General features: G+C 47.2%; 1 protein-coding gene across 1 annotated transcript in view; it reads left to right on the forward strand.

Annotated features, from left to right (window-relative positions):
- The first annotated feature begins 3,948 nt into the window (after positions 1–3,948).
- The window catches only part of PLCH2 (phospholipase C eta 2), an 85,630-nt gene continuing 67,364 nt past the window's right edge, over positions 3,949–22,214 (forward strand). Inside the window, 6 exon segments of the mRNA XM_087702436.1 lie at positions 3,949–4,166; positions 9,621–9,767; positions 12,365–12,608; positions 14,321–14,450; positions 20,944–21,087; positions 21,089–21,115. Of these exon segments, the coding sequence (XP_087558562.1) occupies positions 4,046–4,166; positions 9,621–9,767; positions 12,365–12,608; positions 14,321–14,450; positions 20,944–21,087; positions 21,089–21,115 (813 nt within the window). The 5' untranslated portion in view covers positions 3,949–4,045.

Raw genomic sequence — 22,214 nt, forward strand, 5'->3', positions numbered from 1 at the left:
AGAAAGAAAGAAAGAAAGAAAGAAAGAAGAGGAGTGGTTGTCCACTCTCTTCTTCAAATCCTCCATTGATGGGAGGACTCACAACTTCTGAAGGACAACCATCATCTTTACAAAAAGCAGGATCAGAAAAAACACCGAGGAGGCTTCATCTTTCAGCTGCCAAGAACCGCACACAGCGCTCTGACCCCTTGCTTAACCTGGGAGGAACCAACTGGAGGTGGGGAAAGCAACCTTCTCACACAGGCGTGAATCCTCGGAGGAGGAGGAGAGCCCTGCTCCAAAGGCGTCTTCTTCACATGTCTGGGAGCTTGTACTCGCCCTCTACGTGTGTGGCTGGCTGTCTTGTCTCGTAAAGTCGGCCAGAGGATTTGAAGCGGGACGAGAATAGCAACCTTCTTCCCCTAAGTAGCTTGCAGCCTTTAAGTACTTCGACTCTCTTTTTTTACCTGGGAGAGGAAGAATTAGGCCACCAGTTCTCTGCAGCTTTGCTTGGTCCCTCTCTGAATGACGTACATGTTGTTACGAGGGGATGTGGATAAGTTTAGCTTCAGAAGGAGCTCATATTCACCAGCACTGATGGTGTTGCCTAGTTGGGTAATGAAACGTCTGCAAGAAAACAAGCAAGCTCAGAGAGCACCAAGGAACCCACAGTCGTTGTCATCCTTCTCCTCTTCCTCCTCCTCTCCACAAACCCCACTCTCTTCTAGCACTGATGATGTTACCTAATTGGATAATGAAATGTCTGCAAGAAAGAAATTACCTCAGAGAGCACCAGAGACCCCACAGTCGTCGTCGTCCTCCTCCTCCTCCTCAGACTGATGATGTTACCTAGTTGGGTAATCAAATGACTGCAAGAAAAAAATTACCTCAGAGAGCACCAAGGGATCCCACAGTCATCCTTCTCCTCCTCTCTGCAAACTCCATTCCTTTCTAGCACTGATGATATTACTTAGTTGGGTAATGAAACGTCTGCAAGAAAAAAATTACCTCAGCGAGCACCAAGGGACCCCACAGTCCACTTCCTCCTCCTCCTTCCTCCTTCTTCCTCCTCCTCCTCCTCCTCCTCCTCCTCCTCCTCCTCCTCCTCGCACTGAGGATGTTACCTGGTTGGGTCATGAAACATCTGCAAGAAAAAAAATTACCTCAGAGAGCACCAGGGACCCCACAGTCCACTTCCTCCCCCTCCTCCTGCCCCTCCTCCTCGTCCTCACACTAATGATGTTACCTAGTTGGGTCATGAAATGTCTGCAAGAAAAAAATTACCTCAGAGACCACCAGGGACCCATAGTCCACTTCCTCTTCCTCCTCCTAGCACTGAGGATGTTACCTAGTTGGGTCATGAAACGTCTGCAAGAAAAAATTACCTCAGAGACCACCAGGGACCCATAGTCCACTTCCTCTTCCTCCTCCTAGCACTGATGATGTTACCTAGTTAAGTAATGAAATGTCTGCAAGAAAAAAATTACCCCAGAGAGCACCAGGGACCCCACAGCCCACTTCCTCCTCCTCCTCTTCCTCCTCCTCTTCCTCCCCCTCTCCTCCTAGCACTGATGATGTTACCTAGTTGGGTCATGAAACTTCTGCATGAAAAAAAATTACCTCAGAGAGCATCAAGGACTCCTCATTTCGTATTCTATTCTTTAAAAACGCCTAAAAGTCATCACTACTGACCAAGCGTGGCCAGCGTTCTCATCGTTTTTGCTTGGATACATTCTCCTTTTTTTTATTTTGAAGTAGATAATCCTAACTTTGAATCCATCACTCACTTTTTCTTTTTACTTCTGCCAAAATCCCAAAAAGATTTTTTTTTTTTTTTGAAGAAACAGGACAATTTCTCTCGCGTCCTATTTCTTTGGTACTATTGCACAGAACCTCACCGGCTGTTTCCCCCCCTCCATCCTAAATTTGTCCTATCCATTGATTAGCAATTTGTGGCTTATCCTTATCCGTAATTACAAAAAGTGTGCTTTTCTAGAAAAAAACGTCTTCTTCACTCCTTCATTCTTCCGAAAAATATTAGTGACTCTTCCATAAGATTCCCAAAATTCGTTGCATATTTTTATAACACGCACGCCACAAGGACGTCTGGGAAATTGTGCAAGTTGCATGAACAGAGGGATACAATCAAGATCAAGAGAGGTACTACTACCACTCTGTAAAGCCTTAGTAAGGCCACACCTAGAGTACTGCATCCAGTTTTGGTCACCACACTATAAAAAAGATGTGGAGACTCTAGAAAGAGTGCAGAGAAGAGCAACCAGGATGATGAGGGGACTGGAGGCTCAAACAGACGATGGACGGTTGCAGGAACTGGGCATGGCTGGTCTAGTGAAGAGAAGGACCAGGGGAGACAGGAGAGCATCTTCCAATATTTGAGGGGCTGCTACAGAGAGGAAGAGGGGGTCAAGCTATTTCCCAAATCACCCGAAGGCCAGACAAGGAATAATAATGGATGGAAACTGAACCAGGAGAGATTCAACGTGGAAATAAGGACAGTGAGAACAATCCACCCCATGGAACAGAAGTTGCCTTCAGAGGTTGTGGGAGCTTCATCCCTGGAGGCTTTCAAGAAGAGGCTGGACCGCCCTCTGTCAGAAATGGTGTAGGTTCTCCTGCTCGGTTAGACTAGATGACCTCCAAGGTCCCTTCCAACTGTGAAATCTATGGTTAGAATTCTTCCTCCCGCTCAAAATTTGGCTGGAAGGACGTAGCATAGCCTTTATTGTCACCGTACAAAATAAATGCGACGGAATCAGTCCTCCTTCGCCTCTCCTTTTTCAGAAAATTTGGCTCAAAACCCACAGCTCTCTCTGCTGGGCGTGGATGCTTGTCTGGATGCGGAGGCAACCCACTCCAGAAAAAGCCGGAAAAATGAATAAATTCAAACCAAGCCCTCTTTGTCGCTCTCACTTTCCCACAGCTGCAGCAGCGCCTCTCATGCGCACAGAAGCCCAAACACACAAACACAAACACACACACACACCCTTTAAATCTCTCGACCGGATCAAACAGAGGCAAGCCACGGCTTTGGGATTAACCGGATTTAAGCTGCAGGAGAACATGAATCGTTGGCCCTGAGCTCGGGATACCTTTTCCTTCTCTCCCATCCTCTTCCTCGGGGACTTAGGGGAGGGGTGGGTGTTCAGCTGGGAATTTCCTAAGTGGGTACTTCTACAAACAGCCCCTTTAGGGAAGAAGGCTTGGTTTGGGTTCCCCGAAACATGTGAAAGGGGGAAAAGAGATCTGGAGATTTAAGCCGGAACCCAGATGGATCTCAAGAGATGCTTTTCCCCGTCCGTGGCCGCCACAGTGCCAAGGTGGAAGGGCCTCTTCCTCCACTGCCCATCCGAACTTCTTCGCAAGCGGGCATCGGAAGAAGCTCACCGGGATTTCCAGCGCTCCCCTTCCCCAGATGTGGCGGGGATGGGCTGCCCCCAGGACTAGCCAGCTCAACCGAAAGTAAGACAGCTGCTGCGCACAAGGAGAGCATCTAAGACTCCGCGGATAAGGCAAGATTCACCAAGCTGTCCAAACTCACCTTTCTCCAACTGTGACCAGTTCTCGGGTCGGGATGATGACACCTCTGCAAGCAAAGAAAAAGGAGTTGTTATTATTATTATTTTTATTTTCATAGATATATAATTTTGTGGCTGGTTGCTTTTCTTAATTTCCCAAAGAACGCCAGGCCAGCGGCTCGGATTAACGAAGCGGAAAACTCCAGGTTTAGCCTCGAAGAATGCTCCAACCTTGGAAATTTTTAAGAAGAGGCTTGACAACCATTTCTCTGAAGCGGTGTAGGGTCTCCTGGCTGGACTAGAAGACCTCCAAGGTCCCTTCCAACTCTGTTATTCTATTTCTCTTCTAAGGACAGAAGGAGGAGTGATCTCCCGGGCGAAATTAGCCAGCATGGCATTTGGTTCTTTTTTGTAAAAATAAAAATAATAATACAACCAAGAGTTTGAGTTGCAGAAGGTATGTTTTGCCACTGAAGACTCCTCCGTCTCGGAGCTTCTGAAGACGGAAGCAGCCTCCTCGGTTTAACGACATGGATCTTTCCCTCTCATCTTTGTTCCAAACCAAGTTTTCGGTGGCCCGCTTGGCCGAGGCGTTTTTCTGGATCGGCGGAAGCGTAGCGGCGGCGCCCAAATGGAAGATGGGCGGAATTGGTAAGAGCAGCGACATGACGAACCCCCCCTACCCCAACCCCCTGAGTCTCTTTCCTTTAGAGCAGAGGCCACTTTACGACCTGCGGACTTCAACTCCCAGAATTCCCTCTGTGGGATTCCGGGAGTTGAGGTCCGCTGGTTGTAAAGTTGGAAAGCCCTCCCTACTGCAAGATGGTGATCTTCTAAGATAAGATAGAGCGACGGGTTTGTCTATTGACATTTGCAGAGGGGGCTGTGCTTTCTTCTAGCTAATATTCCACAAAGGTTTCACCGATCGCTGGTGGAACTCCCTGCCACCAGAAAGGAGTAGCAGCGACCAATTAGGATGGCAATAAAATGTATGGAAGTTGAGGCTCTCACTAGCTCCTGGTTGCGCCTACAGTACATATTTTCTACAACCTTTTGTCTATTTGTGTACCTTAATAAAGCGGTTAAGATTTCTGTACATCTAAACATACCAGTATATCAGGCATTGACGTGTTGATTAGCAAGGAGAGAATTCCCTGAACTGTTTTCATACAGCTTTACTGGCAATTTAGGGATAGTTTATTTGAAGTTGGCCAGACAAACCCTGTCCATTAATTCTTAGATGGGTTTTGGGTTTCTTTCCCAGAAAGATTTGGCTCCGTCTGTGAAGTGGGGGTGGGTGGGTGAATGAAACAACATTTTTATTTCCCATCTGTCTTGATGCTAAATATCTGTTCAGTTTTTAGTTCCAGAAGTAAAAAGTTCCTATATTTTTTGTTTAAAGAGGCCCAGTGCTCTTCAAAATCTTCATCAATGATTTGGATGAGGGAATAAATGGGGAACTCATCAAATTTGCAGATGACACCAAGCTGGCAGGAATAGCCAACACTCCAGAAGGCAGGCTTAAGATACAGAAGGATATTGACAGACTTGAACATTGGACACTATCTAATAAAATGAAATTCAATGGTGAAAAGAGTCAGGTTCTACATTTAGGCAAGAAAAATGAAATGCCCGGGTACAGTATAGGTGGTACCTTGCTCAATAGTAGTAACTGTGAGAGGGATCTTGGAGTCCTAGTGGAAAACCATTTAAATAGGAGCCAGCCGTGTGCAGCAGCTGCCAAAAAAGCCAACACAGTTCTAGGCTGCATCAACAGAGGGAGAGAATCAAGATCACGTGAAGGGTTAATACCACTTTATAAGGCCTTGGGAAGGCCACACTTGGAATATTTGCATTCAGTTTTGGTCACCACAATGTAGAAAAGATGTGGAGACTCTAGAAAGAGTGCAGAGAAGAGCAACAAAGAGGATTAGGGGACTGGAGACTAAAACATATGAAGAACGGTTGCAGGAACTGGGTATGTCTAGTTGAATGAAAAGAAGGAACAAGGGTGACATGATAGCAGTCTTCCAATATCTCAGGGGTTGCCCCAAAGAAGAGGGAGTCAAACTATTCTCCAAAGCACCTGAGGGCAGAACAAGAAGCAATGGGTGGAAACTAATCAAGGAGAGAAGCAACTTAGAACTGAGGAGAAATTTCCTGACAGTTAGAAAAATTAATCAGTGGAACAACTTGCCTCCAGAAGTTGTGAATGCCCCAACACTGGAAGTCTTTAAGAAGATGTTGGAGAGCCATTTGTCTGAAGCGGTATAGGGTTTCCTGCCTAGGCAGGGGGTTGGACTAGAAGATCTCCAAGGTCCCTTCCAACTCTGGTATTGTATTGTATTGTAAATATACACCAAAGACAAATTCCAATCACACTTGGCCAATAAAGAATTCTATTCTATTCTATTCTATTCTATTCTATTCTCTCTATCCTTTTTTCTATTCTGTTCTGTTCTATTCTATTCTATTTTCTATTCTGTATATATTCTATTCTATTCTGTATATCCTCTCTTCTATTCTATTCTCTATATCCTTTTTTCTATTCTGTTCTATTCTATTTTCTATTCTATTCTGTATATATTCTATTCTGTTCTATTCTATTCTATTCTGTATATATTCTATTCTGTTCTATTCTATTCTATTCTGTATATATTCTATTCTGTTCTATTCTATTCTCTTCTGTATATCCTCTTTTCTGTTCTGTTCTACCCTATCCTCTATTCTATTCAGGATTTCATTTCATCTGTCATTTGATTAAAGAGAAAAACAATTTTCTGCAGTTGTAGTTTGACCTTCCAAGCCCTAAAGTTCTTTTAAAAGATTGCTGATAAAAATTTAACCTTGCCTGTCCAGAATGAGGCTGGACTCACAATGTCAACATTCGCTCTGAATTCTTTTCTTTTCTTTTTTTTTTTTTGCTGCCTCTTCATTTTAATTGACTTGTTAAAATGTAATTCTCATTACGAGACCAGGACAGTTCTGTTTTTTGTTTTTTTTATAGATGATTTTTTTGAGTTTTCCACGATACTTGCTTGGAGCATTTTAAATGTAATGGCTTTTTAAAAAAAAATAATTAGGGTGATATTTTAAATGTTATTGGTCCTTTTAAATGTCGTGGCCGATCGAAAATGGTCTTCCTGCCTTGTTCCTTAAATGCAGAGGTCAATGCCTGCCCTGGGAATACTTCTATTTTAGGTAATATTTTGTCACTTCTTTGGAAAAAAATGGCCGTACTGGTCTTTTAAATCAAGACATGGCTCAAGGCGAGCAGATTGTGATAAGATTATGTAGCAGATCAGTTTGTGGCTGAGTTGGATTGGGGGGTAATCCTCTGATTCTCCAATTAGGACATCATCATCACAGTTGAAAGGGACCTTGGAGGTCATCTAGTCCACCCCCCCTTGCTCCAGCAGGAAGCTCTATTTCCATTTCAGACAAATGCTTGTCCGATCTCTTCTTAAAAACCTCCAGTGATGGAGCTCTCACAACGTCTGGTGGCAAGCTGTTCCACCGGTTAATCGTTCTCCCCGCCAAGAAATTCCTCCTAGGTCGCTTCTCTCCTTGATTAGTTTCCATCCATTGCTTCTTGTTCTACCCTCAAGTGTTTGGAGAATAATCTCAACCCCACCCCCTCTTCTTTGGGGCAGCCCCTCAAATGTTGGAAGACTGCTATCCTGTCACCCCTATCCCTTCTTTTCACCAGACCAGACATACCCAATTCCCACAACCTCTGCCAGTAAGCAGTCACTGCAAACTGCCAGCTCGGATAGTTTTTCCAGATCTATTTGTAGGGCCTCCAGCCTCAGGAGAAGTCTATCACTGAATGCCAGTTGCTGGGAACTTCTCTATCCGATCGAATCCTCTGATATCCTTACGCTTCCTCAACAGGGTTCTTTACATCGAATAGTATTCGTGGAGGTTCCCCTGGCACATATGTGCTAGTGGTTCCCGACTCTAGGGGGCGGTGCTCATCTCCGTTTCAAAGCCGAAGACGCCTCTGTGGTCATGTGGCCAGCATGACTCAACTCCCAAAGCTGCATCAAACGCTGTTCCCTTCCCAACAAAATTAGTGGTTCCTGTTTTTCTACTTGCGTTTTTTACGTGCTTTCGAACTGCTAGGTTGGCAAGAGCCGAGACAAGTCACGGGAGCTCACTCCGTTACGCGGCGCTTAGGGATTCGAACCGCTGAACGGCCGACCTTTCTGATCGACAAGCTCAGCGTCTTAGCTACGTACTGCTGGGTCACAATTCGAGTCCAGGAACATGCGAACTCTGCATCAGGAGCTGGCCACGTTTCCTTGTCCACGGAAGACGGACGGAGACAATAGCTTTGTTCTCCCGCTTGGCTTCAGAGTTTTTCTGGCTGGAGCGCCTTGGTGCTGCCTGGCTATCTCGTCTTCTCCGAAACAAAGGCTGTCTGTCAATCCCCTTTCATCTTTCAGCGCCCCCTCCCCCCAAATATTAAAACTCGGGAGTAGGTTAGTCTATCCAGGGATGAACGCTTACAAATCAAATGAATACCCCAATCAGAATTGGGGTGGTGGGGTGGAATACCCATTTTTATCCCATCCCAGAGAAACACGAGAAAGAAGATTCTTATTTGATCATATAACTACAGCAGCGAGAATTGTATTTGCCCAAAATTGGAAATTAAATAAGAAGAGGAAGAGATAATATATAAAAAGAATCTTGGTGCAGAGATGAACAGGTTGGCTTTGAAAATAAAGGATAAAGAGGAATCGGTGTACTTCAAGACATGGGGAAGATGTTATGATTGCCTCATAATTGCCTGTTATGAGAGTTCAGGTGCCGGCACTTGGCCTTACACTCCCGCACATCTTCCCTCTGCTTGGAACACCAATGCTGGTAGTCCTCAGTGAGGTGCTTCTGCTGAGCCTCCTTCTCGGTCAGATCCAATTTGAACTGAGCTGTTTTGTCAACTCTTTCTCCTGGTGGCTGCTTAGCTCCAATAAATCAGACAAATATTCTATTCTATTCTATTCCCATTATTCTATTCTATTTCCATTATTCTTTCTATTTCCTTTATTATATTCTATTCTATTTCCATTATTCTATTCTATTCCCATTATTCTATTCTATTCCCATTATTCTATTCTATTTCCTTTATTCTATTCTATTCTCATTATTCTATTCTATTCCCATTATTCTATTCTATTCCCATTATTCTATTCTATTCTAATTTCCATTATTCTAGTCTATTTCCATTATTTTAGTCTAGTCTAATCTATTCTAATTTCCATTATTCTATTCCATTCCATTCCATTCTATTCTAATTATTCTAGTCTGTTTCCATTATTCTATTCTAGTCTATTCTAGTCTAATATAGTCTATTCTATTATAGTCTAGTCTAATTTCCATTATTCTATTCCCATTATTCCATTCTATTCTAATTTCCATTACTCTATTCTACTATTATTCTATTCTATTTTTCTATTTCTACTCTCTTCTCTTCTCTTCTCCGAATAAGGCAAATAATGCTAAATAAAAATGCAAACTGTTCGTCAAGCTGCTCCTGACAAGATACTCATAGATCTCGCGCAGCTAATCGAACGGAATTCGGTGCCTGTTATAAGAGAGCGCATCGCTCAGATCGGCTAAGCAGTAACTAAGGGGAAAAGAGTTCAATGCAAGCCCGAAACTTAAGGTAATAAAGAGGAATTAGATTGTGTTGCAATTTGTGGTTGCGATTGACAAAAGAGGTGTCTGTGGGCAAGCCTCTAACACTATCGCTGTGAGGTAATGGAGGGTGAATGGCAGGCCGCGCCTGGAGTAAATCCATCAGGCAAGCAGATTTTACCCAATTTGCAACTCCTGCATCTTTCCACTCCCTGGAACGCAGTTGATATATTGAATTTTCACCGCCGTCCCGTGTTTTGAGACGCAGCTCGCCGCTAAAATAAACATGCGTCAAAACTACACGCTGGGATGCCCAGCTGGGACTGCGTTTCTTAAATCTATAACTCGATTTTCCCATTAAAAGCTTGGTTGCCTTGACCTCCGTAAATGTGGGGCGCGCGGCACAACCTACGCGCGATCTTTAGCATAACAAATGTGTGTGTGTTTTTTCCCCCCCTGTAGTGGAAAAATGTATGAGTTCCATGCAAGACGGCACTCAGATGATCAAACTCCGAGGCAGCTCCAAAGGTCTCGTCCGTTTCTATTACCTGGACGAACACAAGTCGTGCATTCGCTGGAGACCCTCGCGGAAAAACGAAAAGGCTAAAAGTAAGTGAAGAGTTTCGAGTCGATCCATCTTGGATTGCGGTTGCTGATCGGAATTTGGTGACGCGTGTAGTCCAGGGTTCTATCTTATACCATTGCTTCTAGAGTGTCTTCCTGCCATATTGTTACTCAGAGGCTGGTGTTTAACATAGGCTACTGTTCTGACCCCCTCCTCCGTCCAGTAACGAATGCCGAGACAAGCTTAACCGGAATGTACTTTATTAGCAAGAAACCAAAACCTCGGTGGCTGAAAGCCAAGCATAACAAACAGATAAGGACCTTGGCAGCAACTCAGACAAGCCTTGGCAACAATCCAGCCTGCCAAGCTAGTTACAAAAGTTCTCCAACTTTTAGTCAAAGTGTTGACTTCTGCAAGAGGGACGTGTGCACAAGCAGTCTTTTTATAGTTCAGTTCAGTTCAGTTGCGTTTATTTATAGGCCGCCCTTTTCCCTGAGGGGACTCAGGGCGGCTAACAACTTATGGGAGGGGAAGACATACAATGACATAAAAACACAGTATATAGTTAAAATCAAACAACATTCATTCAACATTTGGGCGGGGGCAAATTATGGTCTTTACCCCCAGGCCTGGCGGGATAGCCAGATCTTGAGGGCTGTGTGGAAGGTCTGAAGGACCTTATAGTCTGGAGCGGAGCCTAGTAACCACCAGCTGAGTGCAATTACCTCCTGTACTTGCGCAACTGTTCCTGACGCCTGTTAGCTCTTCGGTGCTGGGCATCCAGGAACAACTCACTACTGGCATCCAGATCACTCTCCCTTGTCTCCTCCCCACTGATCCAAGACTCAGGTGCCCCCTGGTGGCCAACCAGCCTCTCTGCGCCCTGCTCGGAGTCGGAACCCTGTCCAGGGTCCTCCAGAGCCGACTCATAGGGCCCCTCGCTGTCGGAGTCTGGTGGCAGCTCCAGCGGCTCCTGCTGTGCCACAACAGGCTACTGTATGTTTTTTAATTCCTGTACAAGTAGTCCTCGACGTACGACCACAATTGAGCCCCAGATTTATGACCCGCGGTGGTGCAGTGGTTAGAGTGCAGTACTGCAGGCTACTTCTGCTGCCTTCTGGCTGCCTGAAATTTGGCCGTTCGAATCTCACCAGGCTCAAGGTCGACTCAGCCTTCCGTCCTTCCGAGGTCGGTAAAACGAGGACCCAGATTGTTGGGAAGAGGCTGACTCTGTAAACCTCTTAGAGGGGGCTGTTAAGCACTGTAAAGCGGTATATAAGTCTATACACCAGTGCTAGTGGTACTTTCATGAGAACCTGGGAGGGGCTTATCTGGAACGCTTTCTCAGCTTACGCTCCTGCCCCAGATTCAGCCCTCCTTTATCTGACCATTGTCAGCTCTTCTTCCTGTCCTGCGATGTCCCACCTTGGTCAGTTAGAAATGAAAGATCCATTGTTAGCAAAAGTACACTTGACTAAAGCCAAGCGGTTACAGAAGAAGCAAAGCTGGATCTGGGATTTTCGCGCCCACAGCATATGGTTAACTTTTCCCTTCTTCCCAGCTTCCCCACTGGTTATTAACGAGTGTCCAATTAGGTGCTAGCAAATTGTTGGGGTAACAGTCTCTGTCTTTGCGGGTGTTGTGGCCAGTCGGTCGCCGGACTCTTCAGCAGCCGAATCAGAGAAGGAGGGGTGGGAGTCAGGGTCAGCCTCAAGGCAACCCGAGAGCTCCAGGGGGGAAGAGGGAATGGAGCTGGCAAAGAGAGAGAGACAGAGGCGGAGCCTGGGCCTCCTGTCAGCCCTCCGATGGAGGGTCAACAGCCCCCAGGTCTGGAGGTGGCTGTTGAGGAAGAGGAGGAACAGCTGGGTCCAGTACCTGACATGCGGATGCGCAGAAGGCAGAGGAGAGGAGAGCAGTGGAAATCTATGGGCTGGTCCTTGGGACAGAAGAGCCACCGCTGCTAATGAAGCCCCACCCTAGCTCTGGGAATCAAAGGCAGGGGGCAGAGAATAGATGTGCATAGATTCATCTGACCCTCCTCTTATCCCCCTCCCTCATTGAGTATGGCAGGCTGACAGCAGGCAATGCACGATGTAGCAGTCCTGACAGCTTTTTCTCTCTTCCTAATCTAACCTGCTAACAATGGCCACATCTGGCAGCAGCCGCTCCCATGGTTAAGCCGAAGTGTCAGGGTTCCAAATGGCACCCAAAATTAAATCAGAGTCCAAGGCAAAGTATTGCTGAAAGTTCCAATTTATTAAGAGAGCCATGTTGGCACATCTGGGGCATCCCGAATCTGAAAGCTCCCCGGTTTTCCCCACCCAGTTGAAAGTTCAAGATCTTGTCCCCACACCCACAAGTCCATCCCACGGTCCAATCTCCCACTGCCACGCTGGCATCTTCCACCCATTCAAATCTGGTCAGGTGCAGAGGTGCAAAGACAAAGGATGACCTTGGCTTTCTAGAAAGAATGTTGTTATGGCTACCTATCATCTAAGTCCGTATTTTCCCACCATAGAAAATGCATAGTACAATAACAGAAAGTGTGTCAGGCCAAAGATCCAAAAGGAATAGGGCTGCAGGCTTGACACAAAGCATTGTGTTCTAATTCTGCCATCTCCCCCCCCCCCCCACTCCGCAGTCTCCATAGATTCCATCCAGGAAGTGTGCGAAGGGAAGCAGTCAGAGATCTTCCAGCGCTACGGCGACGGCAGCTTCGATCCCAACTGCTGCTTCACCATCTACTATGGGGACCACATGGAATCCCTCGACCTGGTGTCCTCGAACGGAGAGGAAGCCCGGATGTGGATCACCGGCCTCAAGTACCTGATGGCTGGGATCAGCGATGAAGACAGTCTGTCCAAACGGCAGAGGACCAGAGACCAGTATCCTTTGTGGGGGAAGGGGATGATGGGATCCAGAGCTTGTAGGATGATGAAGAAACTGGACAGCCATTTATCTGAAATGTTGTAGAGTTTCCTGCCTGAACAGAGGGCTGGTCTAGAAGACCTCCAAGGTCCCTTCCAACTCTGCTATTCTATTCTTATTTGTGTTCTATTCTATTCTTATTCTTTTCTATTTATTCTATTTTATTGTTCTATTCTATTATTCTTTTTATTCTATTTATTCTATTTTATTATTCTATTCTATTCTATTATTCTTTTCTATTTATTCCATTTTATTATTCTATTCTATTCTATTATTATTCTTTTCTATTTATTCTAATCTAGTATTGCAGACTACGTCTGCTGACTGCTGGCTGCCTGCAATTTGGCAGTTCGGATCTCACCAGGCTCAAGGTTGACTCAGCCTCCCGTCCATCCGAGGTGGATAAATTGAGGACCCAGATTGTTGGGGGCAAAAGGCTGATTCTATAAACCGCTTAGAGTGGGCTGTAAAAGCCCAGTGAAGCGGCATATAAGTCTAAGTGCTATTGCTTCCTTCCTTCCTTCCTTCCTTCCTTCCTTCCTTCCTTCCTTCCTTCCTTCCTTCCTTCCTTCCCTCCCTCCCTCCCTCCCTCCCTCCCTCCCTCCCTCCCTCCCAGTGGTTAGAATGCAGCATTGCAGGCTAACTCTGCTGACTGCCAGAAGTTTGATTCTGACTGTCTCAAGGTTGACTCAGCCTTCCATCCTTCCGAGGTGGGTAAAATGAGGACCCAGATTGTTGGGGGCAAGAGGCTGACTCTGTAAACCGCTTAGAGAGGGCTGCAAAGTGATATATAAGTCCAAGTGCTATTGCTATCTTCCTTCTTTCTTTCTTTCCTTCCTTCCTTCCTTCCTTCCTTCCTTCCTTCCTTCCTTCCTTCCTTCCTTCCTTCCTTCCCTCCCAATGGTTAGAATACATTATTTCAGGCTAACTCTGCATAATGCCAGCAGTTCGATCCTGATCAACTGGCTCAAGGTTGACTCAGCCTTCCGTCCTTCCGAGGTGGGTAAAATGAGGACCCAGATTGTTAGGGGCAAGAGGCTGAATTTGTAAACCTCTTAGAGAGGGCTGTAAAAGCATTGCGAAGCGGTATATAGCAATAGCAATAGCACTTAGTCTTATATACTGCTTCACAGTGCTTTTACAGCCCTCGCTCAGCTGTTTACAGAGTCAGCCTCTTGCCCCCAACAATCTGGGTCCTCATTTGACCCACCTCGGAAGGATGGGAGGCTGAGTCAACCTTGAGCCTGGTGGGATTTGAACTGTCAAATTGCAGGCAAACGATAGTCAGCAGAAGGAGCCTGCAGTACTGCACTCTAACCACTGCGCCACCGTGGCTCTTATAAGTACCATTAATTCTGTTTCTGACCAAAACTCCATCCTTGCCAAGTTTCTTATTCCATTCGGGAGAAACTGCAGACTTTTCTCACGCACCGCCTTTCAAAGAATTTTTGAGAGATTTGACCTGAAGAAAATTGGTTCAACTGAGAATTAAAAATTTTAAACTATGGTTTCGGTGGGCAAGGATCAGTGCGTCCTGCCGTTCCCAACAGAAGTTGGCACGGCCAATCAATTTGATGGCTCTCCAGGAAGGAGAGTTGATTTTCCTGCCTCTTCTTCCCTCCTTCCCTCTTCCTGAGCCTTCTTTTCCCTTTCCTTAACTCCGGCTAATGTGGTTGAAGCAAACTTTCGATGAAGCAGATAAAAACGGCGACGGCAGCCTGAGCATTAACGAGGTCCTTCAACTGATGCACAAGCTAAATGTCAACCTCCCCCGTCAGAAAGTCAAGCAGATGTTCAAGGTAAGGCTCCATCGTGCCGATACGCGGCGTCTAATGAGGCAGGTGGCGGTCGCTTGGAGGGACGGCCGACCTCAGGAGCAATTGCGGATGTATTTCTGGCCGTCTCCGCCTCGGCTTGCCACCAGATGTTTAGGTTTGCAGCTGTTGTGGCTTGCCAGCTGCCTGCAGAGCTGGCGGCAGACTCGGACAATGAGAGGGTTGGGGAGGAACTTGGGTCAGTGCTGGAGTTTGGGAAGGCTCTGATGGGTGCTCAGCGTCAGGCGTAGAGATAGAGCCAGGGCCGTCGGACATTTCCCAGCCACCGAGAGGCAGCTGCCTTTGGAGGCTGAGATGAGTGAGGAAGAGGAACAGCTGGGGGCTGTTCCAGATGCACGTATGCGCAGAACAGATAGGAGAGGAGAACAAGGGAGGACAAGGAGTTGACTTGGGAAGCAAAGCACCTGTGGACGCTGAATGGCCCTCCTGGCTGGGGAATAAATAGAAGGAAAGGGCAGTGGTGGTCGTAGGAGACAACAGTTTGTATTTCTGAAGATTTTGCACGTTGTGTTTCATGCCACAAAGACCGCTTGCCAGAAGTTCATTCGCAGCCTTTCTGCTGGGAGCTCACGGCCTTGCATTTGTCGTAAGGAGCTGATAAGGACTATTGTTTCCATTAACTTCCGCAGGACTCTTGTCTGCACTTTCTGTCGGTGAAATGCCGTTCGTTCCCAAGGTGTAAATAAAGAGAGGGGGACCCGCACACTTGCAAATAGGCCAGTGGTGGGATTCAGCCGGTTCGCACCTATTCAGGAGAACCGGTTGTTAACTTTCTAAGCAGTTGGGAGAATCAGTTGTTGGAAGAAATCTCATATTTCCCCCCCACTTTGCAGGGCTAATCCTGTAAGGAAGGCAGGAAGGAAACATTCTAATGTCGTTTCTGGCCTAATCTTTATTGCCCTGCTTACAGAAACTGCCTCTCCAGTTAACCTTAGTACATTGTCACAGCTAAGGTGAAGCGTCCATCGACGTGAATGACGTTGAGTTGGCCACGCCCACCCAGTCACATGACCACAAAGCCATGACTACCCAGCTGGTTATTAGGGCAGAGAACCGGTTGGTACTGAGAGACCGCCTACTGCCAATTACCTCCACTAGACCGATTCGATCGCATCGATTAGGCCTCCTCCGAATTCCATCTTCTAGCCAGTGCAAACTGGCAACTACCCGGAGGAGAGCCTTCTCGGTGGCTGCTCCGTCCCTTTGGAACGAACTCCCCATGGAGATTCGGACCCTCACCACCCTCCAGTCCTTCCGCGCCGCTGTAAAGATCTGGCTGTCCCGGCTGGCCTGGGGTTAAGATTGTAGCCCCACTCGAATTGTGCGATTGTTGTGTTTTTTTGTTTTTTTTAACATGCTGTATTGTCTATTGTTTGTCTTTTCCCACTCCCTTTTGAATTGTGAGCCGCCCTGAGTCCCCTTAGGGAAAAGGGCGGCATACAAATAAAGGCAAAAGTAAAAAAAAAGTAAAAAGTTACATTATTTGAATCCCACCACTGAAATAGGCCCTGCAACATCTGTTACCCAGCTCCCAGGGTGGAAACCCAGAACGTAGACTAATTGCGGCGGAAGGGACTTTGGAGGTCTTCTAGTCCAGCTGTCACGAACTGACGATCCGTGGACCGCTGGTGGCCTGCGAGAAAATTTGGTGATCTGCGGAAAAAAATATTTGCGTGTTTTATATTGCACTAAATCAGGGGTCCTCAAACTATGGCCCTGGGCCGGATACGTGCTATGAAGGTCTCCTCTTAAGTAGAAGATTTTTTTCTCTCTCTTACCTGGGTTTCCTGCCTAAGCAGGGGGATGGACTAGAAGACCTCTCCAAAGCCCCTTCCGACTCTTCTCTTAGATTGGCCGAGAGTACGCTGGCCGTTCCGTTTGAGAACATTAAGTGTAGCCCAAACCACACAACTTCTCTCAAGATTAACAGAGCTGGAAGGGACCTTGTAGGTCATCTAGTCCAACCCCCCGCCCCAGCAGGAGAGTCTGCGCCATTTCTGACAGATGGCGGTCCAGTCTCTTCTTGAAATCCTCCAGGGATGATGAAGCTCCACCACTTCCGAAGGCAACTTAAGGGCTTTTCAACAGCCTGGCAAGTCCAATTCTTTACGGAGACGGTCTTCCTGAAGACGTTTCCTTACCAAGCTAAGTAACATCATCAATCTTACCTAGCTGATGAGGTCACCTAGTCTGAGCTAATGAAACGTCTCCAAGAAAACAACCAAACTCCGAGAGCACCAAGGAAACACCCTCCCCCCCCTCATTTTAAGCCTGAGCCGCAAACATTCTCCTCTATTAGCTTCCTTGCATTTCGTGAGCCCTGATGACGTTACCTAGTTTGGTAAGGAAATGTCTTCAAGAAGACCGTCTCCGTAAAGAATTGCCAGGCTGTTGAGAAGCCCTTAAGTTGCCTTCAGAAGTGGTGGGAGCTTCATCATCCCTGGAGGCTTTCAAGAAGAGGCTGGACTGCCGTCTGTCAGAAATGGCACAGGCTTCCTGCTGGGGCGGGGAGGGGGGGGGTTGGACTAGATGACCGACAAGGTCCCTTCCAGCTCTGTTAATCTCGAGAGAAGTTGTGCAGTTGGGCTACATTAAATGTTCTCAAACGGAATGGCCCGCGTACTCTCGGCCAATCTGTCAGTCAACCTCTACTTTCCCCACTTAAATCTATTATTTAAAATTGCCAGGGCTACCGTAGAATCTCTCTTCGTTTTTTACGTTTCTCGCACAGGTCATTGATGCAACACTGGGGGGGGGGGGGAGAGAAAAAGATCCTACTAAAATCTCTTTCAATTGCTCCCAATCAATCCGTCCCATTTTTAGCTGGAGGCAGTAATCTCCCCCCCCCCCCAAAAAAAAAAGAAAGAAAAAAGAAAATTGGAGCAATTTCTGTGGAACTCGGCAAGGGAGAACTTTTATCTATTGTTAGCCTTCTTTTTTTTTTAATAAGCTTTTTCTCCCTTCTTTTTTTTTCTTCCTTTCTTTTTGTCTCTGCCTCGAATAAGCTTTTCCCTGCAAACGCCCGCAATCAAGAGATAGCAGTTAACCGTGCAAAAGTTAGATAGAAGACTCTTTAATGTGGGAAGATTTAAGAAAATGCTTCCGTCTGCAGAGGAAAATGCGGTGCGTTTGGCAGGCGCGGGAAAGAGAGGATTAAAATGGGAAATAGACCCACCGATTATTTGCTAAAGATCATTTGCTAAAGATGCTAGAGGCTGTTTCAAATAAACACTCTTCCTTTGTCAAAGGGAATTTTGAAAGCCCTATAAGGAAATTTCATGCTCCCCTGGAAACCTCATTTGCCATCAGAAGACCAGGTGGGCGGGAGCGCAGGCCAGAAACTGGAAGATCATTTTCCTGATGCCCATTCCTTTCTCCCTTCCTTCGTTTCCTCTCCTTCCTCCTTTGCCTCCTCCCTCCCTTCATTCCTCTATCCCTTCCATCCTTTGTTTCTTTCTCTCCTTCCTCCTCCTCCTCCTTCTCTCTCCCTTCCTCCCTCCCCCCGTTCCCTCTCTCCCTCCCCTCCTCCTTCATTTCCTCTTTTCTTTCCTTCCTTTGTTTTCTCTCTCCCTCCCTCCCTCCCTCCCTCCCTCTGTTTCTTCTCTCCCTTCCTCCCTCCCCCCTCCCTTCATTTCTTCTCCCCCCTCCTTCCTCCCTCCCTCCATTCCATCATTTTCTTTCTTTTCCTTCATTTTCTCCCTCCCTCCCTCCGTTCCCTCTCTCCCTCCCTCCCTTCATTTCTTCTCTCCCTCCCTCCGTTCCTCTCTCCCTTCCTCCCTCCTTTATTTCTTCTCTCCCTCCCTCCTTCGTCCCTCCGTTCCCTCTCTCCCTTCCTCCCTCCCCCCTTCATTTCTTCTTTCCCTTCCTCCCTCCCTTCCTTCATTTTCTCTCTCCTTTCCTTCCTCCCTCCCTCCCTTTGTTTCCTCCCTCCCTCCCCCTTCAGTTCTTCTCTCCCTTCTTCCCTCCCTCCCCCCCCAGTTCTTCTCTCCCTCCCTCCCTTCCTTCATTTCCTCTCTCCTTTCCTTCCTCCCTCCCTTTGTTTCCTCTCTCCCCCCTCCTTCCATTCCTTCATTTCCTCTTTCTTTTCCTTCCTTCATTTCCTTCCTCCCTCCCTCCATTTCTTCTCTCCCTTCATTTCCTCCCTCCCTTCCTTCATTTCCTCTCCCCCTCCCTCCCTCCCTTCGGTTCCTCTCTCCCTTCCTCCCTCCCTCCCTTCATTTCCTCCCTCCATTCCCTTCATTTCCTCTTTCTTTTCCTTCCTTCGTTTCTTCCCCCCCTTCATTTTCTTTCTTTCCTCCCTCCCTCCCTTCTTCCGGGTCGCAGAAATTTCTGCTACCAGCCACAAAGGCGTCTTAACCCAGAGCCTCCACCGAGACAGGTTCCTAAACAAGCTCCGACGCTTTTTTTTTTTTTTGGCTGCCTCCGGTGTCCAGATGCTGGACTCCGCGAGCATCCGAGCGGCTTTCATTTTAGAGAGGGGAAAGGAGGGGGGGAAATTGCCGTTGGAACCGGGGAGGGGGTTGCCTGACTTGTGTGTGTTTCAATGATGGTAATTGGGCTGCTGAAGTGAGGGGGGGGTACCAGCGTACGCCGGGCCTTCGGCCTATCGCTGGAGTTCATTAGTGAGTGCCGGCAGATGGTTGTGGCACGCGAGGCTCTCACCGTTCTTGGAAACCAAATCGGATGTTTTGCAAATGAGCGAATCGATGATCTGTTGGAAAGGGCGCTGGGAGATTGTAAAAAACCCCAAAAGTTAAAAAATCGGCGGTTGCAAAGAGATGCAGTGAAATCTGTTCGTGCCCACTGCTCCTCTGCTCCATGGCTGTGTACCTACCGGATTCCCAATCTGTTATTCCTGGAAGTTGTGGGTGCTTCGACACTTGATGTTTAAAAAAAAAAGAATGGATAGGTACCAGTCTGAAATGGTCTGGGGTCTCCTGCTTGAGCAGGGGGTTGGACTAGAAGACCTCCAAGGTCCCTTCCACCTCTATACTGATTGATTGATTGATTGATTGAAAATGGCCTAGGGTCTCCTGCTTGAGCAAGGGGTTGGACTAGAAGACCTCCAAGGTCCCTTCCAGCTCTATTATGATTGATTGATTGATTGATTGATTGATATGGTCTAGGGTTTCCTGCTTGAGCAAGGGGTTGGACTAGAAGACCTCCAAGGTCCCTTCCAGCTCTATTATGATTGATTGATTGAAATAGTCTAGGGCAGTGTTTCTCAACCTGTGGGTCGGGACCCCTTTGGGGATTGAACGACCCTTTCACAGGGGTCACCTAAGACCATCGGAAAACACTTATTTTCAAAAAAATACGGAAAGCATAAAATAATTTTATGGGTTGGGGTCACCACAACATGAGGAACTGTATTAAAGGGTCACGGCGTTAGGAAGGTTGTGACCCACTGGTCTAGGGTCTCCTGCTTGAGGAGGGAGTTCGACTAGAAGACCTCCAAGGTCCCTTTCAGCTCTATTATGATTGATTGGTTGATAGATTGAAATGGTCTATGGTCTCCTGCTCAAGCTGGGTCTCAGACTAGAGGACCTCTAAGGTCCTTTCCCTAGGGGATGCGATGGCTCAGGGTCTTAAGATGCTGACATTGCGAATCAGAAAGGTCGGCAGTTTGGCGGTTCGAATCCCTAGCACTGCGTAACGGAGCAAGTTCCCGTGACTTGTCCCAGCTTCTGCCAAGCTGTTCGAAAGCACGTTAAAAAATGCAAGTGGAAAAATAGGAACCACCTTTGGTGGGAAGAGAACAGCATTCCATGCGGCTTCAGGCGTTGAGTTATGCCAGCCACATGACCACGGAGACATCTTTGGACAACGCTGGCTCTTCAGCTTTGAAACTGAGATGAGCAGCGCCCCCTAGAGTTGGGAACAGCCAGTACATATGTGCGATGGGAACCTTTACCTTTACATAAGGTCCCTTCCAGCTCTCTTCTGATTGATTGATTGATTGATTGATTGATTGATTGATATGCTCTAGGGTCTCCTGCTTAAGCAGAGGGTTGATTAGAAAACCTCCAAAGTCCCTTCCAGCTCTGTTCTGATTAATTGATTGATTGATTGATTGATTGAAATGTTACATGGCCTCCTGCTTGAGCAGGGCATTAGACTAGAAGACCTCCAAGGTCCCTCCTAGGATTCTATATTCAACCATCTTAAAGCACGCTGGCCAGGGAATTATAGGAGTGAAGTCAGAGGGGGATCCAACCTAGAACTAAGGAGAAACTTCCTGACAGCCAGAACAAGTAACCCGTGGAACTCCTTGCCTCCAGAAGTTGTGAATGCTCCAACCCTGGAGGTTTTAAGAGGAGGTTGGACAACCCTGTGTCTGGCGTGGTGTAGGCTTTCCTGCCTGAGCAGGGGGGTGAGACTAGAAGACCTCCAAGGTCCCTTCTGTTACCCTGTTGCTCTTGGTTACATCCGCTTTCCCCTTCCGTTGTTCCCACAGGAGGCTGACACGGATGACAACCAGGGAACACTGGACTTCGAGGAATTCTGCGCTTTCTACAAGATGATGTCCACCAGGCGCGACTTGTACCTCCTCATGCTCACCTACAGCAACCACAAGGACGTCCTGGACCCCGAGGACCTCAAAACGATTCCTGGACACCGAGCAAAAGGTAGGAGAGGCTGTCGCACACACACTCACACAGCCCGCCTCTCTACCTCCTGCCACCTCCCTTGGGCCTCCTCAGACTCTTTCGGTCCCAGTTGCCAGCGGAGTCTCTGTCTCTCTCTCTCTCCCCTCTCTCCCTCCCTCCCTCTCTCTCTCTCTCTCTCCACACACACACACACTCACGCACACACCACAAATACAGGTAGTCCTCGACTTACGACCACAATCGAGGCTGACATTTCCATTGCTAGGCGAGATGTTGAGCTTTGCCCTGTTTTGCAACCGTTCCTGCCGCCATTGTTAAGCGAGTTGCTGCACTTGTTAAGTGAACCTGGCTTCCCTTTTGACTTTGCTTGTCAGAAGGTTGCCCTCCCCCCCTCCTCGGAGGCTGCAAGCGTCATAAATACGAGTCAGTGGCCAAGTGTCTGGATTTTGGTCACGGGGAAGCCGCCACAGTCGTAAGTGTGAAAAACAGCCCTTCCCCCCCCCCCCAACACTGTTGTATCTTCACACAGTCAACACACAACTTACAAATGTTGGGCTCGGTTGCGGTTGTAAGTTGAAGACTCCTTGGCTTACCACAGTTCGTTTAATGACTGTTCAGAGTTACAACGGAAAAAGCTGACTTACGACCGTTTTTCACACCGACGATCTTTGTAAGCATTTGAATCAAACTTCAGATCCTTGGCCACTGGTTCATACTTACGACCGTTGCTGTGTCCCCAGGTCACATGATTCCCCTTTTACAACCTTCCGACAAGCCGAATCAATGGGGGGCGGGGGGAGCTGGATTCACTTAACAATCGGGCTATCAACTTACCAAGGGCAGCAATTCCCTTAACGACCATGTCCAGAAAAGTCGTAAAACGGGGCAACATTCACTTCACAGATGTCAAAATTCACTTAACAACCAAAATGTAAGCCTCCACTGTGGTCGTATGTTGAGGACCACCTGTACCAACCACCATCTATCCCAACTTCACTGCTTTCCCCTCCCAAAAGCAATAATCGGTTCCACCCATTCATCGGCTCAGTCGTCTCTTGCAAAAACGTGACTTTTCCAAGAACTCTTCAAAGTGATTTTTTGCTGAAATACAGTTTGG

Source organism: Thamnophis sirtalis, unplaced genomic scaffold (assembly GCF_051295495.1).
Source record: "Thamnophis sirtalis isolate CommonGarterSnake01/CBP01778 unplaced genomic scaffold, rThaSir2_p1.2 scaffold_15, whole genome shotgun sequence".
Lineage (NCBI taxonomy): Eukaryota > Metazoa > Chordata > Lepidosauria > Squamata > Natricidae > Thamnophis > Thamnophis sirtalis.